Source organism: Rhizophagus irregularis, chromosome 2 (genome assembly GCF_026210795.1).
Source record: "Rhizophagus irregularis chromosome 2, complete sequence".
NCBI classification, from domain to species: Eukaryota; Fungi; Glomeromycota; class Glomeromycetes; order Glomerales; family Glomeraceae; genus Rhizophagus; species Rhizophagus irregularis.
The window spans coordinates 5,339,502-5,362,117 of NC_089430.1; the positions used below are offsets into that span (position 1 = coordinate 5,339,502).

The following is a 22,616-nucleotide window of genomic DNA, read 5'->3' on the forward strand; positions in this document are numbered from 1 at the left end:
TGCTAAAATCATAATTTTAGCATCGATAGATGGCGAGTTATTTTGACGCATTATCAAAAAAAATAAAAATTGGAATCATTTGGTCAGGAGCTTTAAACAATACGCAAAATAATATTATGTACTGATTATTGACATTTACTGAACATTATTCACTCAAGAATTGTTCATTGTATTGTTCAATGCTATATTATTTTTTGTAGAATTATTTTACTTTTTATTCAATACTTATCAATTTTTAAACTTCACAAAAAATTAAATACATATTTAATCAAAGGTCATCTGATTTAACTTTAAGAAACTTTCAGTTAGTAAAGTTAATCCAAAATTAAATTTTTCATAAAATTTTATCCATTTAACTTTTATAAACCTAAATTAAATATGTGTTATATGTTCAGATAATCCAAATTTATCAGAAAATAAAAAAATTTTTTTTATTATATTCAAAAACAAAGATAATAACCAATTCTTTTTTCAATCACTTTTCAATCACTTTTTTGTTAAAAAAAATTAATAAATATATAAAGTGGTTATTTTAAACAGTAAGTAAAAAAAAAATTATTTTTTATTTGTATTAACTTCAGTTCCCTACTTTTTTTTATATAAAATATTAAAAATATAAGCTATGATATAAGATTTTTGATTTTTTTTAAGTTAATAAGATTCTAAAATTTTTTTTTTAATAAGAAATGATAACTTTATGTCAGTTTATGCAATTAACAAGTTCATTAATATCTTGACATTAATCAAATAATTTTAAACTCATTTAAAAGGTAAGAATGTACTTTATTTTAGCATTACTAGGCATGGTGATATCAACAATCAAAGATAAAAATTTAAAAAAAATATATTGAATGCATTTGCTCAGCAACCAGTGAATCAATTCATTTGTTTTTGGATTCATTAGATAGGTCTTAATTTTCTCTTTTGGATGAATATAAATTCATCCATTTATCTTACATAGACATTAAGTTATTTGCAATTTTGTTCCAAGAATTTTATTTTGATTATTTAAATTTTAATAATGGTGTATTAAAAAAAATATGATTAACAATTTTATTCATAGATTATTATTTTGTGCAACCAGTAATTTGGTAAAGTTTGTTTTTTAGAATCAAAAAGTGCTAATTCCAAAATTGGCATATATGAACAAATGATATGCTTGGGGGACGAAGTCCCCCAAATTCTAGTTGTATTTAATTTTTTGATTGTTATTACTAAGAAATAAATAAAGTTAAAAAAATTAAAAACGTATAGATGACCATGCAGATCTTGTGATAATCAATTAAAAAAGTGTTAGATGAAATTTTTTTTCAAAAATTTAAAATTTTTTCTTTTTATAAAAACATCATAAAATTTTTTTTACATTTTTTTCTATTTGTAAAATTAAATATTTGGATATTACATAATTACAAATTAAAATTATAAGTGTATTTCTTTTAAAAAATACTGTGATATTTCATAAAAAATATTTTTTTTTACTATTTTTATTTTTAAACTATTTGAATTTATAATTAATGAAAGAATTAATTTAAAATTCATGTTATTTCAAATTTTTGTCAACTCAGTTCTTAATTTTTATATTACATTTTTTTTTATATAAAATTTTTTTAAATTAAACTTCTTTTTCAAAACACACTATAATCTCCACTTTGGACAAATGAAATCAACTTTATTTATTAATTGAATGTTGTTCAGGCGGGTTAAAAGCACTTGAATATTAATTTTCATGAATGTAGATGTAGTGCTTAGAGAAGATTGCATTTTTCTTGATGATATTAACTCTCTTTTCTGTTTTTTTAATTTAAAGCGTAATATCTCCACTTTGGACAAATGAAATCAACTTCATTTATTAATTGAATGTTGTTCAGGCGGGTTGATTCTACTTGAATATTAATTTTCATGAACATAGATGTAGTGCTTAGAGAAGATTGCATTTTTCTTGATGATATTAACTCTCTTTTCTGTTTTTTTTTTTAATTTAGAGCGTAATATCTCCACTTTGGACAAATGAAATCAACTTTATTCATTAATTGAAAGTTGTTCAGGTGGGTTGATTCTGCTTGAATATTAATTTTCATGAATATAGGTGTAGTACTTAGAGAAGATTGCATTTTTTTTGATGATATTAACTCTCTTTTCTGTTTTTTTTTTAATTTAGAGCGTAATATCTCCATTTTGGACAAATGAAATCAACTTTATTTATTAATTGAAAGTTGTTCAGTGGGTTGATTCTACTTGAATATTAATTTTCACGAACATAGGTGTAGTGCTTAGAGAAGATTGCATTTTTCTTGATGATATTAACTCTCTTTTCTGTTTTTTTTTAATTTTGAGTATAATATCTCCACTTTGGACAAATAAAATCGACTTCATTTATTAATTGAATGTTGTTCAGGTGGGTTGATTCTACTTGAATATTAATTTTCATGAATATAGGTGTAGTGCTTAGAAAAGATTGCATTTTTCTTGATGATATTAACTCTTTTTTCTGTTTTTTTAATTTAGAGCGTAATATATCCACTTTGGACAAATGAGATCAACTTTATTTATTAATTGAAAGTTGTTCAAGTGGGTTGAAACCACTTGAAATTTAATTTTCATGAATGTAGGTGTAGTACTTAAAGAAAATTGCATTTTTCTTAATGATATTAACTCTCTTTTCTGTTTTTTTTAATTTAGAGCGTAATATATCTACTTTGGACAAATGAAATCAACTTTATTTATTAATTGAAAGTTGTTCAGGTGGGTTGATTCTACTTGAATATTAATTTTCACGAACATAGGTGTAGTGCTTAGAGAAGATTGCATTTTTCTTGATGATATTAACTCTCTTTTCTGTTTTTTTTTAATTTTGAGTATAATATCTCCACTTTGGACAAATAAAATCGACTTCATTTATTAATTGAATGTTGTTCAGGTGGGTTGATTCTACTTGAATATTAATTTTCATGAATATAGGTGTAGTGCTTAGAAAAGATTGCATTTTTCTTGATGATATTAACTCTTTTTTCTGTTTTTTTAATTTAGAGCGTAATATATCCACTTTGGACAAATGAGATCAACTTTATTTATTAATTGAAAGTTGTTCAAGTGGGTTGATTCTACTTGAATATTAATTTTCATGAATGTAGGTGTAGTACTTAGAGAAAATTTCATTTTCTTGATGATATTAACTCTCTTTTCTGTTTTTTTTTAATTTAGAGCGTAATATCTCTACTTTGGACAAATGAAATCAACTTCATTTATTAATTAAAAATTGTTCGGGTGGGTTGAAACCACTTGAAATTTAATTTTCATGAATGTAGGTGTAGTGCTTAAAGAAAATTGCATTTTTCTTAATGATATTAACTCTCTTTTCTGTTTTTTTTAATTTAGAGCGTAATATATCTACTTTGGACAAATGAAATCAACTTCATTTATTGATTGAAAGTTTGTTCAGGTGGGTTGATTCTACTTGAATATTAATTTTTATAAGATTTCATTTTTTTGTAGCTGTATTAACTTTAAAACACTTATTACAACTTACATCATTATTTTAAATCATAAGAATTAATTTATGTCATTGGCTAATTATAATCACATTGATACTAAGGATTTTTTTTATTTTTATATTTGATTTAATAATTTAATAAAATATTATTAAAATCAAATTCATATAAATGCAACTAATATTAATAATTGTAATTTAAGAAGTAAATTCATTAACCAAATCATGTAAATTCTATGCTTAAATTATGTAATTTCTGTGATCAAATCAATATAAATTCAGCATAAATTATGGTTGATACATTTTGTAATATGGAATTGTGGCATTTTCCGTATACCTATATAGATTAGAAATATTATTTTTAAGAAAAAATCATATAAAACCTTATTAAAAACATGATTTTTTATAGGGTCTAATTATAATAAAATTTTATTATTCAGTATTATTTTAGTGATTTTACATACAATTCAATTTATTTATATCAAAGAATTTTTTAATTATAATGTTATATTTGGGGGATGAAGTCCCCCGGCAAATCGCATATTCTAGTTTTCAAAACCAACCTGTAATAAGCATACTTTACATTTTTTTTTTAATATCCTTCACAGAAGTTAAAGATTGAATTTAAATATTACCTAATGTATCGTGAAAAAAGTAGTATTTATGTAAAGTATACATGATATTTTATTATATTAAAAAGCCACAAAAATTTTAAAATGATAATTAATCTTATTTTTTTCAGATGATTCATTATACGATAAATTAGCTGAACAAATTTGGTCGCTATGGTGTAAAGACATTAAAATTCTTATATACACTTCATGATGACTAATGACTTCGGACTATGCGGAAATAAATTTAAAATTGTCCCGTTTGTGATGACGTTTTTATATCAATTATTGCAAGATGAGAATAGTAAATTATAAAAAGATTCATATGTGAAATTCTGTCGCACAGAGCTACCAGCCCTGCCATGTGATCTTTTTAGCTGTCATGTGATTTTGAAGACCGAAATTCAAATCTGATTCGAAAAATTCCTATTACATAGCATAAATAAATCTACATACTTCAAAATGGTCATATAAATCCCAAAATCAAATTTATTATGCAATGCAATCTACTGTACATACATAATATTTCGTGTAGTGTACAATATTTGCATCATTCGCATCAAGGTTTCAATACTAAAGTTACTTAATATCTACACTTCAATTCAAGTCAATAAAATTATTTTAATTGACAAAAGTACAATTAGATATCAAGAAAAAAAATCTGCAAAAAAATTATGAATCTGTCTATGGTGATGATATTTATTACATGTATTTTTAAGAGTAATAATATCAATATTTAAATAAAATGGGTACATAATTGTGTAACTTAACTTAATATGGCTGATAATAACTAAAAAAATTTAGTGATGTTTAGATTACCTCACCTGTATAAATAATTTGAATCGTATAACATAAAACGCGTGATGTGTCAGAAGAGGTGAATATTATGCTAATGAAAAAAGTTTAATGTTTCTTTCTAATCATATTTCATTTTCGGCCATTCTTATCTTCTTGAGATGATGCAATCAACCGCAGCAGATCGCATTGCTGAAGCTATCCTATTTGCCTTTTTTTTTTATTTTTTCTTTAAATCCCTTTTCTTACTGGTTCTTATAGGCTAAATTTTTTTTTAAATATTTTTTTATTCTTTCAGTTTTTTTTTCAACCCGAAAAAAATTTTTTTATTTCTTACTTTCAATTTTTTTGTTTAATACCAAAAAGAATTTTTTTTAATTCTTTTTTATTTATTTTATTTTCAGTTTTTATTTCAATACTAAAAATAAACTTTTTTCAATTATTTTTTATTTTTTATTTTTTTTGGTTCAAACCAAAAATTATATTTTTTTTTAATCAATTTTTTCATTTTCGGTTTTTTAGTTCAAATACCAAAAATAGAGATTTAATCATTTTTTTTTGTTTTTGGTTTTTTTTTTAGTTTAATAAATCAAATACCAAAAAAAAAAAATAATAATTTTGTTTAATTAATTATCTATTTTGGTTTAGTTCAGTTTTTTGCTATTATTTTTTTTTTATTGTTCATTCTTTATTGTGATTTTTTTTGGTTGTCTCCATCATTTATAGTAAAATTCTTTTAATTATAAATCACAAATCGGATATGTATCCATTGTAGGGACTTACCCGCACCTTTACGTACATGATATGTTTAAATCATTGTCACCGGTATGTGTGCAGAAAAAATTTTATTATTAGTAAATAAAATACATATTTCCCAAGTTCAAAAAACGAAAGTAAAATGAAAAATTCAAGAAAGAAAGAATTTCTTAGTTATGAAAAATAAAAATATATACTAAAACTAATAAATAAAATAAAGAATCAATAAAATTAAAAATCTCCTTTTCCAAACTGAATTTACTGATCTAATAACCTCAAAAACGCATAGTAACAAAATTTCTAATATAAATTTGTTCTACTAAATTCTATAATACAGTTTCGCGTTGATGGAATGATGGTAGGGCGTAATCACATTGGTTACACATTTCCAACTAAGTTAAATACCCCTGTAAATTATAACCCCTGATGGTTCACCAATGGATTAAGGTTACTTCGGACCTCAAAAGGTCGTTAAAGTGGTAGCTTAAGGTCAATTCCGGACTAGAATTTGGAATCGATTAAGGTTAATCGATTAAAATTATCAACCCATAATTCTGGTCAAATTATCTAATGCGGCCCAAGAGCTGTGAATTTTTGGCCACGTGTTCTCCGAACTTGGACGAATTTGTATTAATTTTTTAATGATAATAATAAATAAGACTTTCCTATAACTAAATGTATGATCAAAAACAATTTGGTGCAATCTGCGGTCAAAAAAAAAAAAAAATTTAATATTTTCCGGATCGCAGCAAATTAAAAACAAAAAATTTTGTACGGCCAAATTAAATATAATACTGCGCCTCAAAATTAATAATATCATTGGATAAAGTCAGCCTCTACACCATGATCTACCATACTTTTTCAGTATATTACGTATTAATTTTTCTTAAAAATATAATGATAAGCTTTTGTTAACAGGAAATATTTGAAGTAAAGGTGCCAGAACAAACATAAAAAAGTTTATGTAAAAGAAAGAAAAAGGAAAAGGCCATGGGTATAAATTTTACAATCCTGTTGCAACACAACAGGTTTTACAACTTGGCATTTTACTAAGTATAATAAAAAGGACATTATTTTTTTTCAAGTAATACAGAATCAAAATTGGACATTAATCGAATGTAGCATTTATTTTTTCTAAGGTTATATTATAGTTTAAAATACATTTATTACATAATTAGCTTTAACCTAAAATATCAACTTTTTAAAAAAAAATATTATAATATTTAATATAAACGAAATAATATTAATTTATATTTTTTATTTCAATAATAGAAAATAAATTAAGTAATGAAAAAATTCAAAATCAATTTGTTAAAAAATCTAATTTCTTCATTCCTGAGAATGCAAAATACGATGGAAAAGATCAAGATGGTGGTAACTATATATCAACCTCGATATAATTTTTGATCTGAAGAATTCAACATGATTTATGATTTTAAATACGCAATCGTTAATACCAGATGATGCTGATAATGTTGATTTCAATAAGATCTTAAAAAGCGAATCAAATATACTTAATTTCCGAGGAGTTATCACCGACCATGTGGTAACAAAAATTTTTTTTTTTAAGAAAAAAATAGGGAGGCTTTAATAACGGCCATTTAAAATTAAAAAAAGCAATTCTCTATAATTGGCTGGAAATATTAACGGTGGATATATTTTGGGAGTAAAAGCATTTGTCAAACTGAAAGGTAAATAAACAATTCTTACAATGTGTGACCAAGTCAAATGAACTATATAAAATTTATCTTTATTTATTAGTGCGTATACATTTTTTTTTTATATTGCCCGGCTAGGCTAATAAATCTGAAAATTTTATTCTGCCATTATGATTTCAAATTGCACAAAATAAATATATTGAATAAGATATTTCAATTTTTAAAATCCTTTCAAATTCTGTATTTTTCTAAATTTCAATATCAATTTATTTAACCAAATAATATAAAATAAACAAATATATAATTTAAACATCTGATCAATAAAATTTAAAACCCTATTTCGTAATTCTCATTATCATAACTAAAAAAAAATTTTCCCTTCTATTTAGTGAAGTGAAACAAAAAGAAAATACTCTATTTTAAAACATTTTGACGTTAATGTTTAAGAAAAACCAACGTTAAACAGAGTTTTAAATTGTAATGATTTAATTAAAAAAAAAGTTTTCAAAAACCCATATAAATACTAATGACATAAATAGTATTTGTAATATTTATAACTAACAATTAAAATTAGTTTATAATATTTGTTCGAAACTTTTTCTGGGCTTATTAAATTCGATACTTTGAACCTAAAAAAAACAATATATTGAAAATGAATAATAAGCAAAATCAATCATTAACCATATTAATATCTAATTGAGAAATATCAATTTGTAAAGATTCTATTTAATAAGTAAAAATTTATTAGTTAATATCTTTTAAAACTAATTTACATTTTAAAAACGAAATTATTAAACGATACCTGAAAATTTCTCACTAATTATATTATCATTTTGTTCATAATAATCGTCAGAATTTTTTGGTTCGGGAAGATTATTAAAATCAAGTAATCTACTTGTATAAATAGCTTCTGAATGTGTATTATATGATATTCCTAAATTATTTGAAGTTATACCGCTATTTGACGAATTATTGTTTATTTCATCTGCTTCCTTAATTTGTGCTTGTAATTCTATTGTTTGTTTATCATTTGGTTCATATTGCCATCTAAGTAAAATATTGTATATGTCTTCTGCTGTTGGTCGATTTAACGGATTAGAGTCTAAGCATTTTTTAATTAAGTGCACAATTAATTGCGGCACTTTAATGTTAAACCTTGGTCTAATTCCTTTGCAAACTTTTATTGCTAAATTATTATCATGGTTTAAATCATGATATGGGGGTAATCCAGAAATTACTTCATACATTACTATACCAAAACTATAAATATCGGCAGCTGTTGTATAATTTTGTCCTCTTAAAATTTCAGGAGCTATATAAGGTAAAACACCATATTTCTTATTTTTCGTATTTTCTGATGTATAACAATCTGCAGGCTTACATAATCCCATATCAGTTATAGTAGTTTTATTTTTAAACTTTAATATATTTCCAATATGTAAATCTCGATGAATTAATTCCTTTTCATGAATACATTTAAGTCCAATAATAGTATAATGTAAATATTTAAACATTTCAATCCAATTAAGCTTATTATATTCTTTATCTAAATAATTTCGTAAACTTCCATCTTCTGCATATTCTAAGACCATTATATAATTTTTCGTTTTTGGATCCTGAGTTATTCCATATAATCTGACAATTGCATTATTATCCATTTTCACTTTATTATGAAGCATGATCTATGATGTAAATGTAAAAATACAAAATATATTAGTAAAACCAACAATCTAGGTATTATGATCAAAAATATTATACTAAATTAATCAAATTATACCTCATTCATAAATCCTAATGTAACATTTTTTGAATTGTCTAAACTTTTCAGAGCTACAAACATATCTTTATTATATCTTTTCCAATTTTGGTTACTATTATCCCAACCAGCTAAATAACCATCAATCCAATTTGCTCTATATACTTTACCAAACCCACCTTTTGCAGTATATATAATATCATAAAATCTATCATGAGGTATCCATTCTAAAGCATTTGTAAATAGTTCAATATTATTATGTATTAATAGCTGACTGTCTTGAATAAATATATCAATATCATCATTACCACTGGTCCAATTTTCAAAATTTTGTTGAAAATGCATTGCATAACATGTATAATTACATTTTTTACATATAGTATTATTCATCAAAACCATCATGTAACTTTTTGTTTCTGGATCTTGAGTTATTCCAAAAGGTATATTAATCTACAAATACAAATATATTAGTAGAAATTAAAAATTTCAAAATTTAATTCATTATCATACCTCATCCATAAGTTTTATTCTAATATTTTTTAAATTATTTAAACTTTTCAGAATTACATTTTTACTTCCATATCTTTTCCAATTTTTATTTTTATTATTCCAACAACTTATATTTCCATCAATCCAATTTGCTTTATACACTTCACCAAATTCATCTTCTGCAATATATTTAATATAATACAATCTATTATAGGGTATCCATTCTAATGCTTCTTTTAAATCATTATGAGATGATAGCTGAGTATCTTGAATAAATTTGTCAATATCATTATTACCACTAGTCCAATTTTTGAAATTTTGTTGAAAACGTATTACGTAACATATGCGATTACATTCTTCACATTTCTTGACATGTGATAAATTAGTTGTTTCCTTAATACCTAAATCCATTGACTTTTTAAGTTATTAATAATAAAGTCAGGTTTATAGGTCATCTAAAAAATATAAAAAAAGTGAATGAATTAAATTTTTTTTAAGCTTAAAAAATTTTAAGGAATTTTTTGGATGCACAATTGCACATTATGTGCAACAAAATCCTTTTTGTTTACGGGTGTCGATCAAATATTAGTATTCATTGTCTCACTATGTAGATCACGTAAAGATTCAAAAATCTTTTCTAAAAACCTATGCAAAACTATAAACTGAAAAACTTGGAAAACTAATCACTCCCTCCTCAACCTTGAAGGATACATATAATGAAAAATCCCAGTGAACAATTAACTATGCATTAATTTGGCCATGGGTCAACTGTATACCGGTCAATTTGTCCAATGGACAAGTTGACCTGCTTACATAATTAAGATCATCCACCGATTGCAAAAAAAGAATTCTAAAACAATATAATAAAAATACACTAACAATACAATATATTATAACGATATTAAAAAAAACTATCTAATAAATCGATATAATATTAATAGTAAAGATAATAAAAATAAAACTAACTAATTTTGAAATTATAGAGTGATTAGTAATTATTACCTAAGACAAATGATCAACCGATTTCGTAATACGATGATGCGATTGCACGGAATTTTTCGGATGTCGATCTAAAAGTTAATCGAGAACTTCTAAATAATGAACAAATTTTGAGTTCAAATTTGGGTAAAATAGGTTAAAACTATTAAATGGTTAAATTTGGATATCTTAAAATTACGTCTTTATTAAAAATTTTTTGCATCGTTTGACACACATATAAACTAGTGAAATAACAGATGACTTTCATAATCACTTACAGTACAACTTTCTTAATATTTAACAAAGTTGAAAAACAAAGTTATATTTAAAAGGAATTTAAATAATAAAATAATAAAAAAAGCCTTTTCATATTTAATCTGGCACGAACATCAAGATTAAGATCAATTTGATGGGTCGAAGACTATTTGATAAATAGATTCACGTTTCTATTATATATTTAAAAATTAGTACATTTAAAAAATACCGCATGTGGCAAAATTGAAATTTTTCAAAAGATTTACAGTACGTAGAAGTCGTAGCATTAAGGTTTGTAATTTATTTTACATGATGATATATACTTAAATTTACATACGTTAGATTATTTTAAGTTTATCAGAATATTTAGTAATCACATAAAGATGATTATAATGCTTTTCTTGCTTTTATTTTTTCCACCCTCTGTAAAGTTTAAAAAAGATAGTCTGATAGTCAATTTTTAGGAACAGGTAGAAATTATTTTTATATTTAAAATATGGATAATAAGAAACTTTGGTGATAAAACTTATTCATCATTGTCAATATATAATTTTATCAGGTTGAAATTGTGTTTTTTTCGAAGGGTTTTTTTAATACTTCACTTCGTTATTTTATTCTATTAGTCTGAATAGTAATTTATAATTTAGAAATTTCTTAGCACATTTTTTTATCATCATACAACATTAAAAAAGAGTCTTTTTTCATTAGATGGCAAATTAATAAATTAAAAATTTAAACAAATAAAATAAAATATTAATTATTTATATATGTATTGCCTGTGATAAGAGTATTTCCGCTATTTAATTACTATTTCTACTACGAGTGCAACGTAAATTAGCGACTCAAAAAAGTGACTAACATAAATGGAAAACATAAGTACGAACCATATGATCCAGTTTTTTTATTAAGAATATAAAAGAATTTTTTTAAATAAAAAAAAATGAAAAAGAAAAACGTAACCAAAAATTTAAAGGATAGAATGAAACAATGATTTTTTCTTAATACAAATCATTTATACATAAGTGTAATATATATTGATAGTATATTATACACATTTGTTGTATAAGAATAATACTAGTATTTATATTAATGTTCCTAGGGTAAATTATTGTTGCTTTGTACTAAAAATCTTCTTTTTGTTCCTTTAGGAGCTGGATATTGTAAAAAAAAAAATGGGGTAACTCGATTGTCATAGAATTTTTTTTTTTTTCAGTTAGAAATTCTGATTTTCTGAAATTTAATTTTTTTTTATATTTATAAACCTATATAATTTATTTATACAATACTAATTTACCAATTGTTTAATTTTCATTTTACTATCTATCATGCATGAAAACGAATTAGTAATAAAAAATTAGGTTAATAAGATAATAGTTAAAAAGTCATGATTATAATTATAATAAATCACTATTTATCGTTATAACTGGTAAGTTAACTTTGAAGTTCATTCATATAAAATTATTCCAACTATGGTTTAATATAACTGAACATTAATATATTTGTTCAGCTATTTACAGTACTGCGTAATAAGTAAAAAAAATAAAAAAAAAATTGGGTTTAAACATTATATTTAAAGTACGTTAATATCAAGATTAATTTCTTTGGTGACTCATCTTTATAAACCGAAATTAGATAAAAATTTTATAATGCTGACTTATATTTGTAAACATATATTTGCTTATCATTATTACGAGATTTATTGGAACTCATACTAATATCTAATTCAATTTCTTTTGTATAGTAATCTATAAATCATAAAAGAATCAATTAAAATTATGAAATGAATATGTTATTGTTATATGTAATTTTATTTACCACTATTTCATTTTCTTCTTTTGATACTTTGATCTAAATAATGTGAATTTTAAAATAGTAGAAAGTATAATAAAAAAAATAATAATTTATTAAATTGATTATCGTACCATTGTCATTACTGTTTTCAACTGAATCATATTCAAAATTTCTTTTATGTTTAAAATATGATTAATAATAAGTAATAACATAAACATAACATGATTAAACAAAAACTGAATAATTATCAGTAGATATTAAATTATTTTCTGATAATAATAAAATGGATCTAAGGATTGTTTAAAAATAAATAATTTTCTTGCAACAAATAATACAATAAAAACTGTTACAGATAGATTGATTCCTTGAACTTTTTAAAGACTGCAGATTGAATCAGCGACTTAATGGTCTATTCTTAAAAATGGCACCTAGACTATTTATTGTTGTAGGTCCAATATCTGATGATTCTACAATTTTATTTTGATTTAAACTCATATACTTGATAAAATTTATGATTATAATTAGCTATTGATCTTTTGCCGGATCGGAATGCCAACATCTCTTCATTAATTCAAAATATCCTTCAGATGCATTTGTAGCAATTGGTAGTCGTAAACCATCACATATTTTTATTATAAGTTATTACTTAAATAATGTATCAAATAACCCTAACTATTATAATCTTCATATCTTTAGTAATAGGATCGTGAGTAATTAGTAATTCCAAAATATTCACTAACGTCATTATTATTTATATTATTATTTGATAAAATTTGATAATATACCTTAAGCAATAAAAAAAATATTAATTTGTCATCGTCACGTTGAATATTGCATGTACCGTACCTCGTTAAGTTAGTTCCTTGGATGTAATGTTTTTAGAATTGTTAAGTTTTTTGAGAGCAGTATAATTATTCTCACGAACAATACTATTAGTATTTCTAAAGTGGTTCTTATCAATTGGACCATCAACTCATATAGCTTTATAAATTTTATTAAATCCTCCTTTGGCAATAAATTCTATATTTTTAAATTGATCATAGGGAACAAACCCAACATCTCACGTCTTATACTTGTAACAAAATCAACTTGTGTACATCTAATCATGTTATCAATGACTTTATTTCCACTTGAATTATCTCTGAATATCTCGACAAGTCTTATGATTTTCATTTATAGTTTTTCTTTCCTTACATTTTTTACATATTATTTTTTCTTTATTAAGAATAGTTAGTGCTAGCCGACTTAAGGGTATATTGTTTGATACCGAAATCAATATTTGTAGGTTATTAATTGTTCTATTCAAAAAATTTATAATTTATTTGTAGAAGAAAACCTTCTAGTACATATATTTAGATAAAGAATTCCCCCTTCGAATTCTTCCTTATTGAAATTTCTAAATAATTATAGTACACAATTGATCTAGAAGTTCATCATGAAAAGATTTTGAATGAACTTTGATAAGAATTCCATGAAAGAATAAGAGAATTCTATAGATGACAGTGATCAAAGCATGTCACGGCTGTCACGTGGGATAGTTTACAATAATATTGTGCGTATATTCCGTTTTTTCCATTAAAACCAAATTATTGATGTTTGTGCAACAACCCTCGTAATAAGTTAAGTTTGACTATATTTTTCACTTAAGTATAAGTTCTTATATTAAACTTCAATAAAGATTTAAAAAGAGTAAATAAATTTCATAAAAAACAACCACATAATATTAATGAACAAATTTTATTATAATATATTAAAATATTTCTTTTATTTGATTTTTTTTTCCCCACTTCTACAGCCGCAATTATAAAAATTAAATTATTAATAAGTTAATTAAGTTCAATGAAAGTTGTTTAAAAATCAACTATTTGACTTAAATTTTTTTTTTTTATTAACGTTAATAATTTTAAATTTATCTTATTTTAATTTGCGTAACAAGCTTAAAACACATTGGATTAGATAAAAAAAAAATTAACGAATGGCCAAGAATGAAACACGAATAAAAAGTCAAATTTAAACTTTTTTTCGTTAGTAATCTAAAGTAAGAGACTGAAAAATCCTTTGCGAAGAATATAGACTTCAAACTTTAAATTCTACTCTTAAAAATTCAATAAAGATTTCTATATCTGAGTTTTCAACTAAAAGTCATGTTTGTATGTTGATGTAGATGATTATATCAATTTATACAGTTCGAAGGAATAAATAATGAAATTAATAAAAAAGGTGATTAAAAGCTTATATGAGAAATTTCAATCGCACAGACATGCCATGTTGCAATATTGCATAATTATATAAGGACCCCGAGTTATACATAAAAAGGTAGGGTAAGGGTTTGCGTAGAATTGACAAAAATAATCATGTAGATCTTTCCTTTTATAGATAATTCCGGCCGGATTTTATTTCTTTTTTAGACACTGACTGGCATTATTATAATTCCGGCCCTGAAAAAATGTGTAGGGCTAATAGTAATTTTTTTTTGGCTGCACCTTACCTCTATATATATAGCTCGGGGTCCTTATTATATAGTGATTTACAAATTTACGTTACTTTTTCTTTAAACTTAATATAATTTAATTCGATGGTAAAGAATATTAATTTTGATTTCGTGAAACGAAAATGAAATAGAAAATAGAAAATGTTCGATCATCAACTAATATATTAACGTAATTTGATAAAATTCAATGTCCAATAAGATATATTAATTATATAATCGAAATCAGATGAAAGAGTTTGAAATTCAGGATAAAACATTATCTAAATTCCCACTTACTTTAACAAGAGATAATAAAATTAAATTTGGTTATTACATTTAATAGAAAATATTTCATAATTGTAGTAAAAATAATTGAGAAATTGTATTTTTTAATTTTCAATGAATCACTCATTTAGTGCAAAAAGTACTTTATTAGATTAATGTTTCGACTTTTTTCACTATGTAAGTCTGAGATGTATAGTGTTTCGATCCGGATAGAAACCGTTATCCGGATAAATTAAAAAAATTATCCGGTTTTTATCCGGATAATCCGGTTCGGATAAAAATCCGGATATATCCGGATAGAAACCGAAATCCGGATAAAAATTATACAATTTTTTTTTTGTAAATCAAGAAATTTATAGCATATATTAGATTTAATTCATAGCATAGATTTAATTAAATTCGTGGCATTTTGATTAATTTTGTGGCTTAAATGTGTGGCTTTGTTAATTAGTTTCGTGGCACCTATTTAAATAATTTCGTAGAATTTATTTAATTAATTTTGTGGCTTAAATTTATGGCTTTATTTAATTATTTTCGTGGCATTTGCTTAATTAATTTCGTAGTGTTTATTAGTTTAATATCATAGTATTTTCTTAATTAATTTTGTAATTAACTTCATTTATGTCTTTGTTTAATTATTTTCGTGGAATTTGTTTAATTAATTTCGTATTATTAATTTCATGGAATTTATTAAATTTGTAGCAATAAAATTTTGTAAAATTTTACAATATTAATCAGGTAAATTTATTATTTAGACCTATTGATTTATGACAATTATTATTTGTTTATTAAAACTTTTACAAATAAAATCACAGTTAATTCAGTTCTAACTTCTAAGCCATAATAAAGATTAATAAATACTGTACATTCCCTTGTTGAATTTTTCATAATTTCAATTAAAGTTTATTTTATTGAAAGCTAAAATAATTCACAAAATTATGGAAAATAACAATGATCAAGATTACATTATTACCTTAAGTGAAAATGAAGGTTCTAGTGATGAAATTGTTGAAATTACTCCAACACCACTAGCAAAGCAAAAAAGAGGACGTCCTGCAAAATTATCTAAAGCCCTTGGAAAACAAAAAATGACAAATACTACACTAGAATCAACAGATCGAGCACCAAATGATTCAAATCCCTTTAAACAAACTGCTGCAATAATTAAACCACAAACAAAAGTAAGTTGGGTATGGGATTATTTTATTAAAAAACAAAATGATAAAGGAGAAATACGTGCATATTGTCAGTTTTTATTAGATGATGGAGAAAAATGCTCAAAAAATTACAAATATGATGGGTCTACAGGAAATCTCAGTTACCATCTTGTTAAACATGGAATTATACCACCTCTAGAAAGCGGCATTATATCACCAATGCATACTCAATCTGCATCCAATAAAAATGGACAAAAAGAAAAAGAATTATCAACACTACGGTGGATTTTACTTACAACTCAACCATTATCAACCATAACTCAAAAGGCATATATTGAGCATATGTATATTATAGATCCACAATTTACAGTTCCTGGAGAAAAAAAATTAAGAATGATGATTGCTCGCAGTTATGGGTATAATAAAGAAAAATTGAAACTGCTTTTAAAAACTGCTCAATCAATATCTTTAACTACTGATTTGTGGTCTTCTCGTTCAAAACATGGATATTTAGGCTTAACAGCAACTTGGATCAATAAAAATTTTGAAATAATGGATGTTTTGCTTGAAATATCCTATTTTCCAACACCACATACTGCAAAAGCAATTACTGAAGGTATTAAAAATGCTATGCAAAAGTGGGAAATTGAAAATCTTGTTGTATCAATAACAACAGACAATGGAGCAAATGTAGTAGCTGCTATTCGAGATTTAACACCAATTAAAAGACTCTCATGTGCTGCTCATACTTTGCAGCTGGCAATTAGTAAAGGATTAAAAGTTGTAGAAAATTTGGTATCACGTACAAAACAACTAATAAATTTTTTTTCTACTCAAAAACAAATTGAACGATTGATTAAAGTGCAAAAAGAGATTGGTTATGAAGAACCATTACATTTAATACAAGATATATCTACTAGGTAAATATTTTAATTCAATTTAATTATTTAATAAATTTTATCCTAATTTATATAATTATTGTTGTTTAATTACTTAAGGTGGAACTCTTCATATTTGGCATGGGATCGGCTGATTTTTCTTCAATATGCTGTGCTTCAACTTAGTGTAAACTTGTCTTGTTCTCTTATATCTGAAGAAAAAACTGATGGAATTAGATTAAAAAAAATTATGATAAAAGATAATGAATGGGAGTTATTAGATGAATTATGTAACATTTTGGCACCATTTGAGAAAGCTACACGAGATTTTTCTGGAAATACTTATGTTACATTAAGTCAAATGTTTCCTATTATTACAGATCTCACAAATTCTTTAAAACCATCTGATAATTCATATGAAGTATTAGAAGATTCTGATGATAATACTATTAATTCTGATATAGTAGAAGAAGAAAGTTCACAAATTGAAGTAGATTATAGTAATATTTCAGAAGTATTAAAAAATGTAAAAAATAAAATTTATTTAGGTTTGAAACATTATTGGGCAATGCCAGATGAGTTTGGCATTATGGCAGCACTTTTGGATCCAAGGTATAAAGATCTTAATTTTATAACTGATGAAGAAACAAAAGTAAAAATTCATTCAAGTTTACAAATACAATATGATCAATTAAAGAGAGAAATGCAGCAACAAACTAGTACTCCACCATCACCCACAATTTCAACAATTTCAACTACCTCAACAAGTTCAACTCCTAGCATGAGATCTTTACATGAGCATCAAGAAAGACGTCAACAAAAAGTAAAAAAAGTGTTTCAAACAAAAGAAAGTTCTACTTCATCATCAGCAATAGCTGATGAAATTACTACTTATTTTCTTTTACCAGTTGCTAGGGAAAATAAAAACCCATTAGATTGGTGGAAATCAAAACAGGAAATTTTTCCAGTTCTTTCTATTATTGCACGAAAATATTTAGGAATTCCTGCTACTTCTGTAGCTTCTGAACGACTTTTCTCAGATGCAGGAAACCACATTACAGCAAAAAGAAGCTTATTGGATCCTGCTTTATTAGGTAAAATGGTATTTTTAAAACGTAACATGAAAACTATGGATCATATTAATATATTTCCACCAGATTTGGATGTGGAAAATAATGATTATGTGGAAGATGAACACGAATTGGAAGAATTATTAGATGAATGATATTACATTTTTCATTATTATTTTTATTAAATGTATTGAATTTTATTCTATTAAATATTTTTTATTAAATGTATTGAATTTTATTTTATTAAATAAAGAATTTTATTATAAGAATATTTACATGTTTTTAATTATTAAATTATTCTATCATATACTTTGAAATAAAAATGAAAATTAAAAGAACTATTATTTAAGATATTTAATATTAAAAAATTTTTTTTTTTATATTTTTTATCCGGATACCGGATCTGACCCGGATATTTTTATCCGGATAATTATCCGGATAAAAACCGCGTTTATCCGGATATCCGAAAAAAATAAATTATCCGGGTCCAACCGGTTGGACCCGGTCACGGATCGAAACACTAGAGATGTATTTAAGCTTTTAAACTAGACTAAATAACGTTATTTAAAGAGACATTAAATTGTAGTTTTTATTATCAAATAGGTCAAATAGTATAAAATACATAAATATTTATTTTCTTATCCCAAAAATAAAAGTATGAATCCTTTTCAAATATTTTAGTTTGATATATACTAGTTGTTATCAGTACATAAAGCAACAGCTGATAAAATACAACGCAAATTATATTTTTCTTGAATGTAAATTGTTCATCAAATTCATGGCTAAGCGCTTCTTATGACTTTTTAAAATCAATCAATCATAAATTTATTTTATTCCATAAAATTAATTTTCTAACAATTTGTTTTTATATCATAAAGAAGTTAAGTTTTCATGATGACTTATTTTTATTTGCTAATTTGATTTGTTTCCTTTAGGATAGGTATAATCATTTTTTAAAAATTGCTTCTTCAGCTTTCTTGATAATGTCCTTGGTCTTTTTCATTTCTTCCTTTAGAAACAGTATTAACTTGCCCAACCATTCTTATTTATTTATTTTGGAATAGTTTCTTTATAACATTTGGCAATCTCGTAGTAAGTTAGTCATTTTGCTAAAGCATGAAATGGAACAGACTTTATATCATCTCAGCTCTTTTATTTATTTTCTTCTTTTTGAAGCAGTTACTAGCTATATGATATTCCTTCATTTTTACTGATATAATTATTTTTTAGTTTAGTTTTTAATTTTAGAAATGGTTTCTCAGTTTCTCTAATTTTTGTTTGAATGGAATGATCATTATTTGAAAATTATCATTGTCATCAATAAAATCTAGCAGATTTACTGTGGTACAGACCATGTTTTTGGAATACAATGACATAATTATGACTTATGAGTAATCCACATCAATTAATATTACTATTCACCCAATTCACAATTTATCAAAATTTATCAACATATTCAAAATAAAATTTAATAAAAGAGTATGTATACACACTCTGTACTCTTTATTCAAAATTATTCTAGTATCTTCAAAATGTCTGTCTACTGAAAATATTGTAAGGAAAATTAAAGAAATTGTTACTATTTTTTCTCTTCCTAAAATAAATTTCTATCACAGAAGCCTGTTTATTCTGAAGAAGGGATAAACTATATATATATCTTTCTTATGATTTAAAAAAGACTAGAAAGTTGTCTCTTACTAACTATCAACACTTATTTATTTTCAAAAAATTGTATACAACAAAATGTAATACTGATTTAATAAGCTTATACTTTATGATAATTTAGAAAACATTTCTAAAAAAAATAACTATTTTTTAAACCATATTGTATTCAATTATATATTTTTCTAAAAGAAAATAATATGTTGCAGATTGTTAAAATTGTTAATGTATCTTTTGTTACTCCAACATGACACTGGTTATCAGACATGGAATTGCAAGCTTATGGTAAGTGCAAGAAGTACAATGGCTATTCGATTTTTGGATTAAATTCATAGTAGCATACCAAATTTGGAGCAAGAAATGAAATTTTATATTCACAGGAATAAATCTTAACTTCCAGTAAAAATACCTAAAATAAAACACAAAGTAAGAAATAGTACAAGGAATAAAGTGAATTGTTATGTTAAGATTATTTATTTGAAAATTCAAATAATATAGATTTAAAATTAGGTTTAATGGTAACCTTGAATTGCATTGAATGATTGTTATGATAGACTAATTAGAGAAACTGAAGATGATTTTTCTGTAAAAGAATATGAATTATTATGAAAGACATGGTATCATTGAAATTATTAGTAGTTAGAAGTCTGTAATCAGACTTAACCAAAGATGAAGATATGGCTACCAAGAAATGTAAAATGATATTTTACTTAATTTTTTTATTGAATATTATTACTTTAATGATTCAATTGATTCATCAATTACAAAATAATCTAAGCATACACTCATTAAAATTTAATGCTTACTAATTTCTTTTAAAAAAAAAAATACTATTTCAAAATATATTAATATTAAGGTTAATGTTAAACAGAATTTTAAATTGGAATGGCTTATATATAAAAAGTTCTTGGAAATGATAATATCAACATATGATAATATTATTATTAACAGCAATAATAACTATTTAGTTACATTATAACTATTCTGTACTTATTAAATTTTGACATTTTGGACCTACAAAAAAAATAGTATATTAAATAAATAATATTATTGATTATTAATTATATAAATTAAAAAACTTACATTTTAATTATTATTCAATTGAGATATATCAATTTGTAAAGATTCTATTTAATAAAAGGATTTATTAGTATATTTAAAACTGATTTGCATTTTTAAAATAACAAAATTATTAATAATACCCGAAGATTCCTGACTTATTATATTATCACATTGTTCATCAGAATTTTTTATTTTGGGCCTACAAAAATAAAATAGTACATTAAATATAAATAATATTATTAATAATTGATCATATAAATTAAAAAACTTACATTTTATTATTACTTAACTGATATATATCAATTTGTAGGGATTCTATTCGATAAAAGCAATTTTATTAGTATATTTAAGCATTTTTAAAATAACAAAATCATTAATTAATACCTGAAGATTCCTTGCTTATTATATTATCATATTGTTCATCAGAATTTTTTATTTTGGGCCTACAAAAAAAAACAGTATACTGAATATAAATAATATTATTAATCATTAATCATATAAATTAAAAAACTTACATTTTATTATTATTCAATTGAGATATATCAATTTGTAAAGATTCTATTTAATAAAAGGATTTATTAGTTTATTTAAAACTGACTTACATTTTAAAATAACAAAATTATTAATTAATACCTGAAAATTCATTGCTTATTATATTATCATTTTGTTCATAATAATCATCAGAATTTTTTGGTTCAGGAAGATTATTGAAACTGAGCAATCTACTTGTATAAATAGCTTCTGAATGTGTTTGATATATTCCTAAACTAGTTGAAGATATATTTTTATTTGATGAATTGTTTATTTCATCCGCTTCTATAATTTGTGCTTGTAATTCTATTGATTCATCATATTGCCATTTATGTAAATCATGTAAAATATCTTGTGCTTTTGGCCTATTTAATTGATTTGCATCTAAGCAATTTTTAATTAACTGGATAATTAATTTTGGCACTTTAATATTAAACTTTGGTCTAAGTCCTTGACAAATTTTTATTGCCAAATTTTCGTCATGATTAATATCACAATATGGAGGTAATCCAGAAATTAATTCGTACATAATTATACCAAAACTGTAAATATCCGCAGCTTTTGTATAATTCTGTCCTCGTAAAATTTCAGGAGCTATATAGGGCAAAATACCATATATATTATTTTTTTGTATATCACAATTTGCAGGTTTACACAATCCCATATCAGTTATAGCAATTTTATATTTAAATTTTAATATATTGCTAATATGTAAATCTCGATGAATTAATTCCTTTTCATGAATAAATTTAAGTCCAGATATAATATCAAATAAATAATTGATTATAATACTCCAATTAAATTTATCATAATTTGTGTTCAAAAATTTTCGTAAACTTCCATCATTTGCATATTCCAAAACCATTACATAATTTTTTGTTTCTGGATTTTGAGTTATTCCATAAAGTTTTATAATCCTAAAATC

At 24.0% G+C, this 22,616-nt stretch overlaps 3 protein-coding genes across 3 annotated transcripts; 1 reads left to right on the forward strand and 2 right to left on the reverse strand.

Moving 5' to 3' along the window:
* Positions 1-7,976: 7,976 nt before the first annotated feature.
* OCT59_012481 (uncharacterized protein) lies at positions 7,977-9,093 on the reverse strand (the record flags this gene model as incomplete). Its single annotated transcript, XM_066134502.1, has 4 exons — positions 7,977-8,029; positions 8,110-8,409; positions 8,872-8,989; positions 9,085-9,093. The coding sequence occupies 4 exons, from the start codon at positions 9,091-9,093 to the stop codon at positions 7,977-7,979; spliced, it is 480 nt and encodes a 159-aa protein (XP_065989762.1).
* Positions 9,094-16,269: 7,176 nt separating this feature from the next.
* Positions 16,270-17,521, forward strand: OCT59_012482 (uncharacterized protein; the record flags this gene model as incomplete). The annotated part of the gene is made up of 3 exons (XM_066134503.1): positions 16,270-16,512; positions 17,396-17,408; positions 17,487-17,521. The coding sequence occupies 3 exons, from the start codon at positions 16,270-16,272 to the stop codon at positions 17,519-17,521; spliced, it is 291 nt and encodes a 96-aa protein (XP_065989763.1).
* A 3,663-nt stretch (positions 17,522-21,184) lies between these two features.
* OCT59_012483 (uncharacterized protein) lies at positions 21,185-22,220 on the reverse strand (the record flags this gene model as incomplete). The annotated part of the gene is made up of 6 exons (XM_066134504.1): positions 21,185-21,225; positions 21,301-21,359; positions 21,433-21,475; positions 21,545-21,603; positions 21,676-21,718; positions 21,794-22,220. The coding sequence occupies 6 exons, from the start codon at positions 22,218-22,220 to the stop codon at positions 21,185-21,187; spliced, it is 672 nt and encodes a 223-aa protein (XP_065989764.1).
* Between the last annotated feature and the right edge of the window lie 396 nt (positions 22,221-22,616).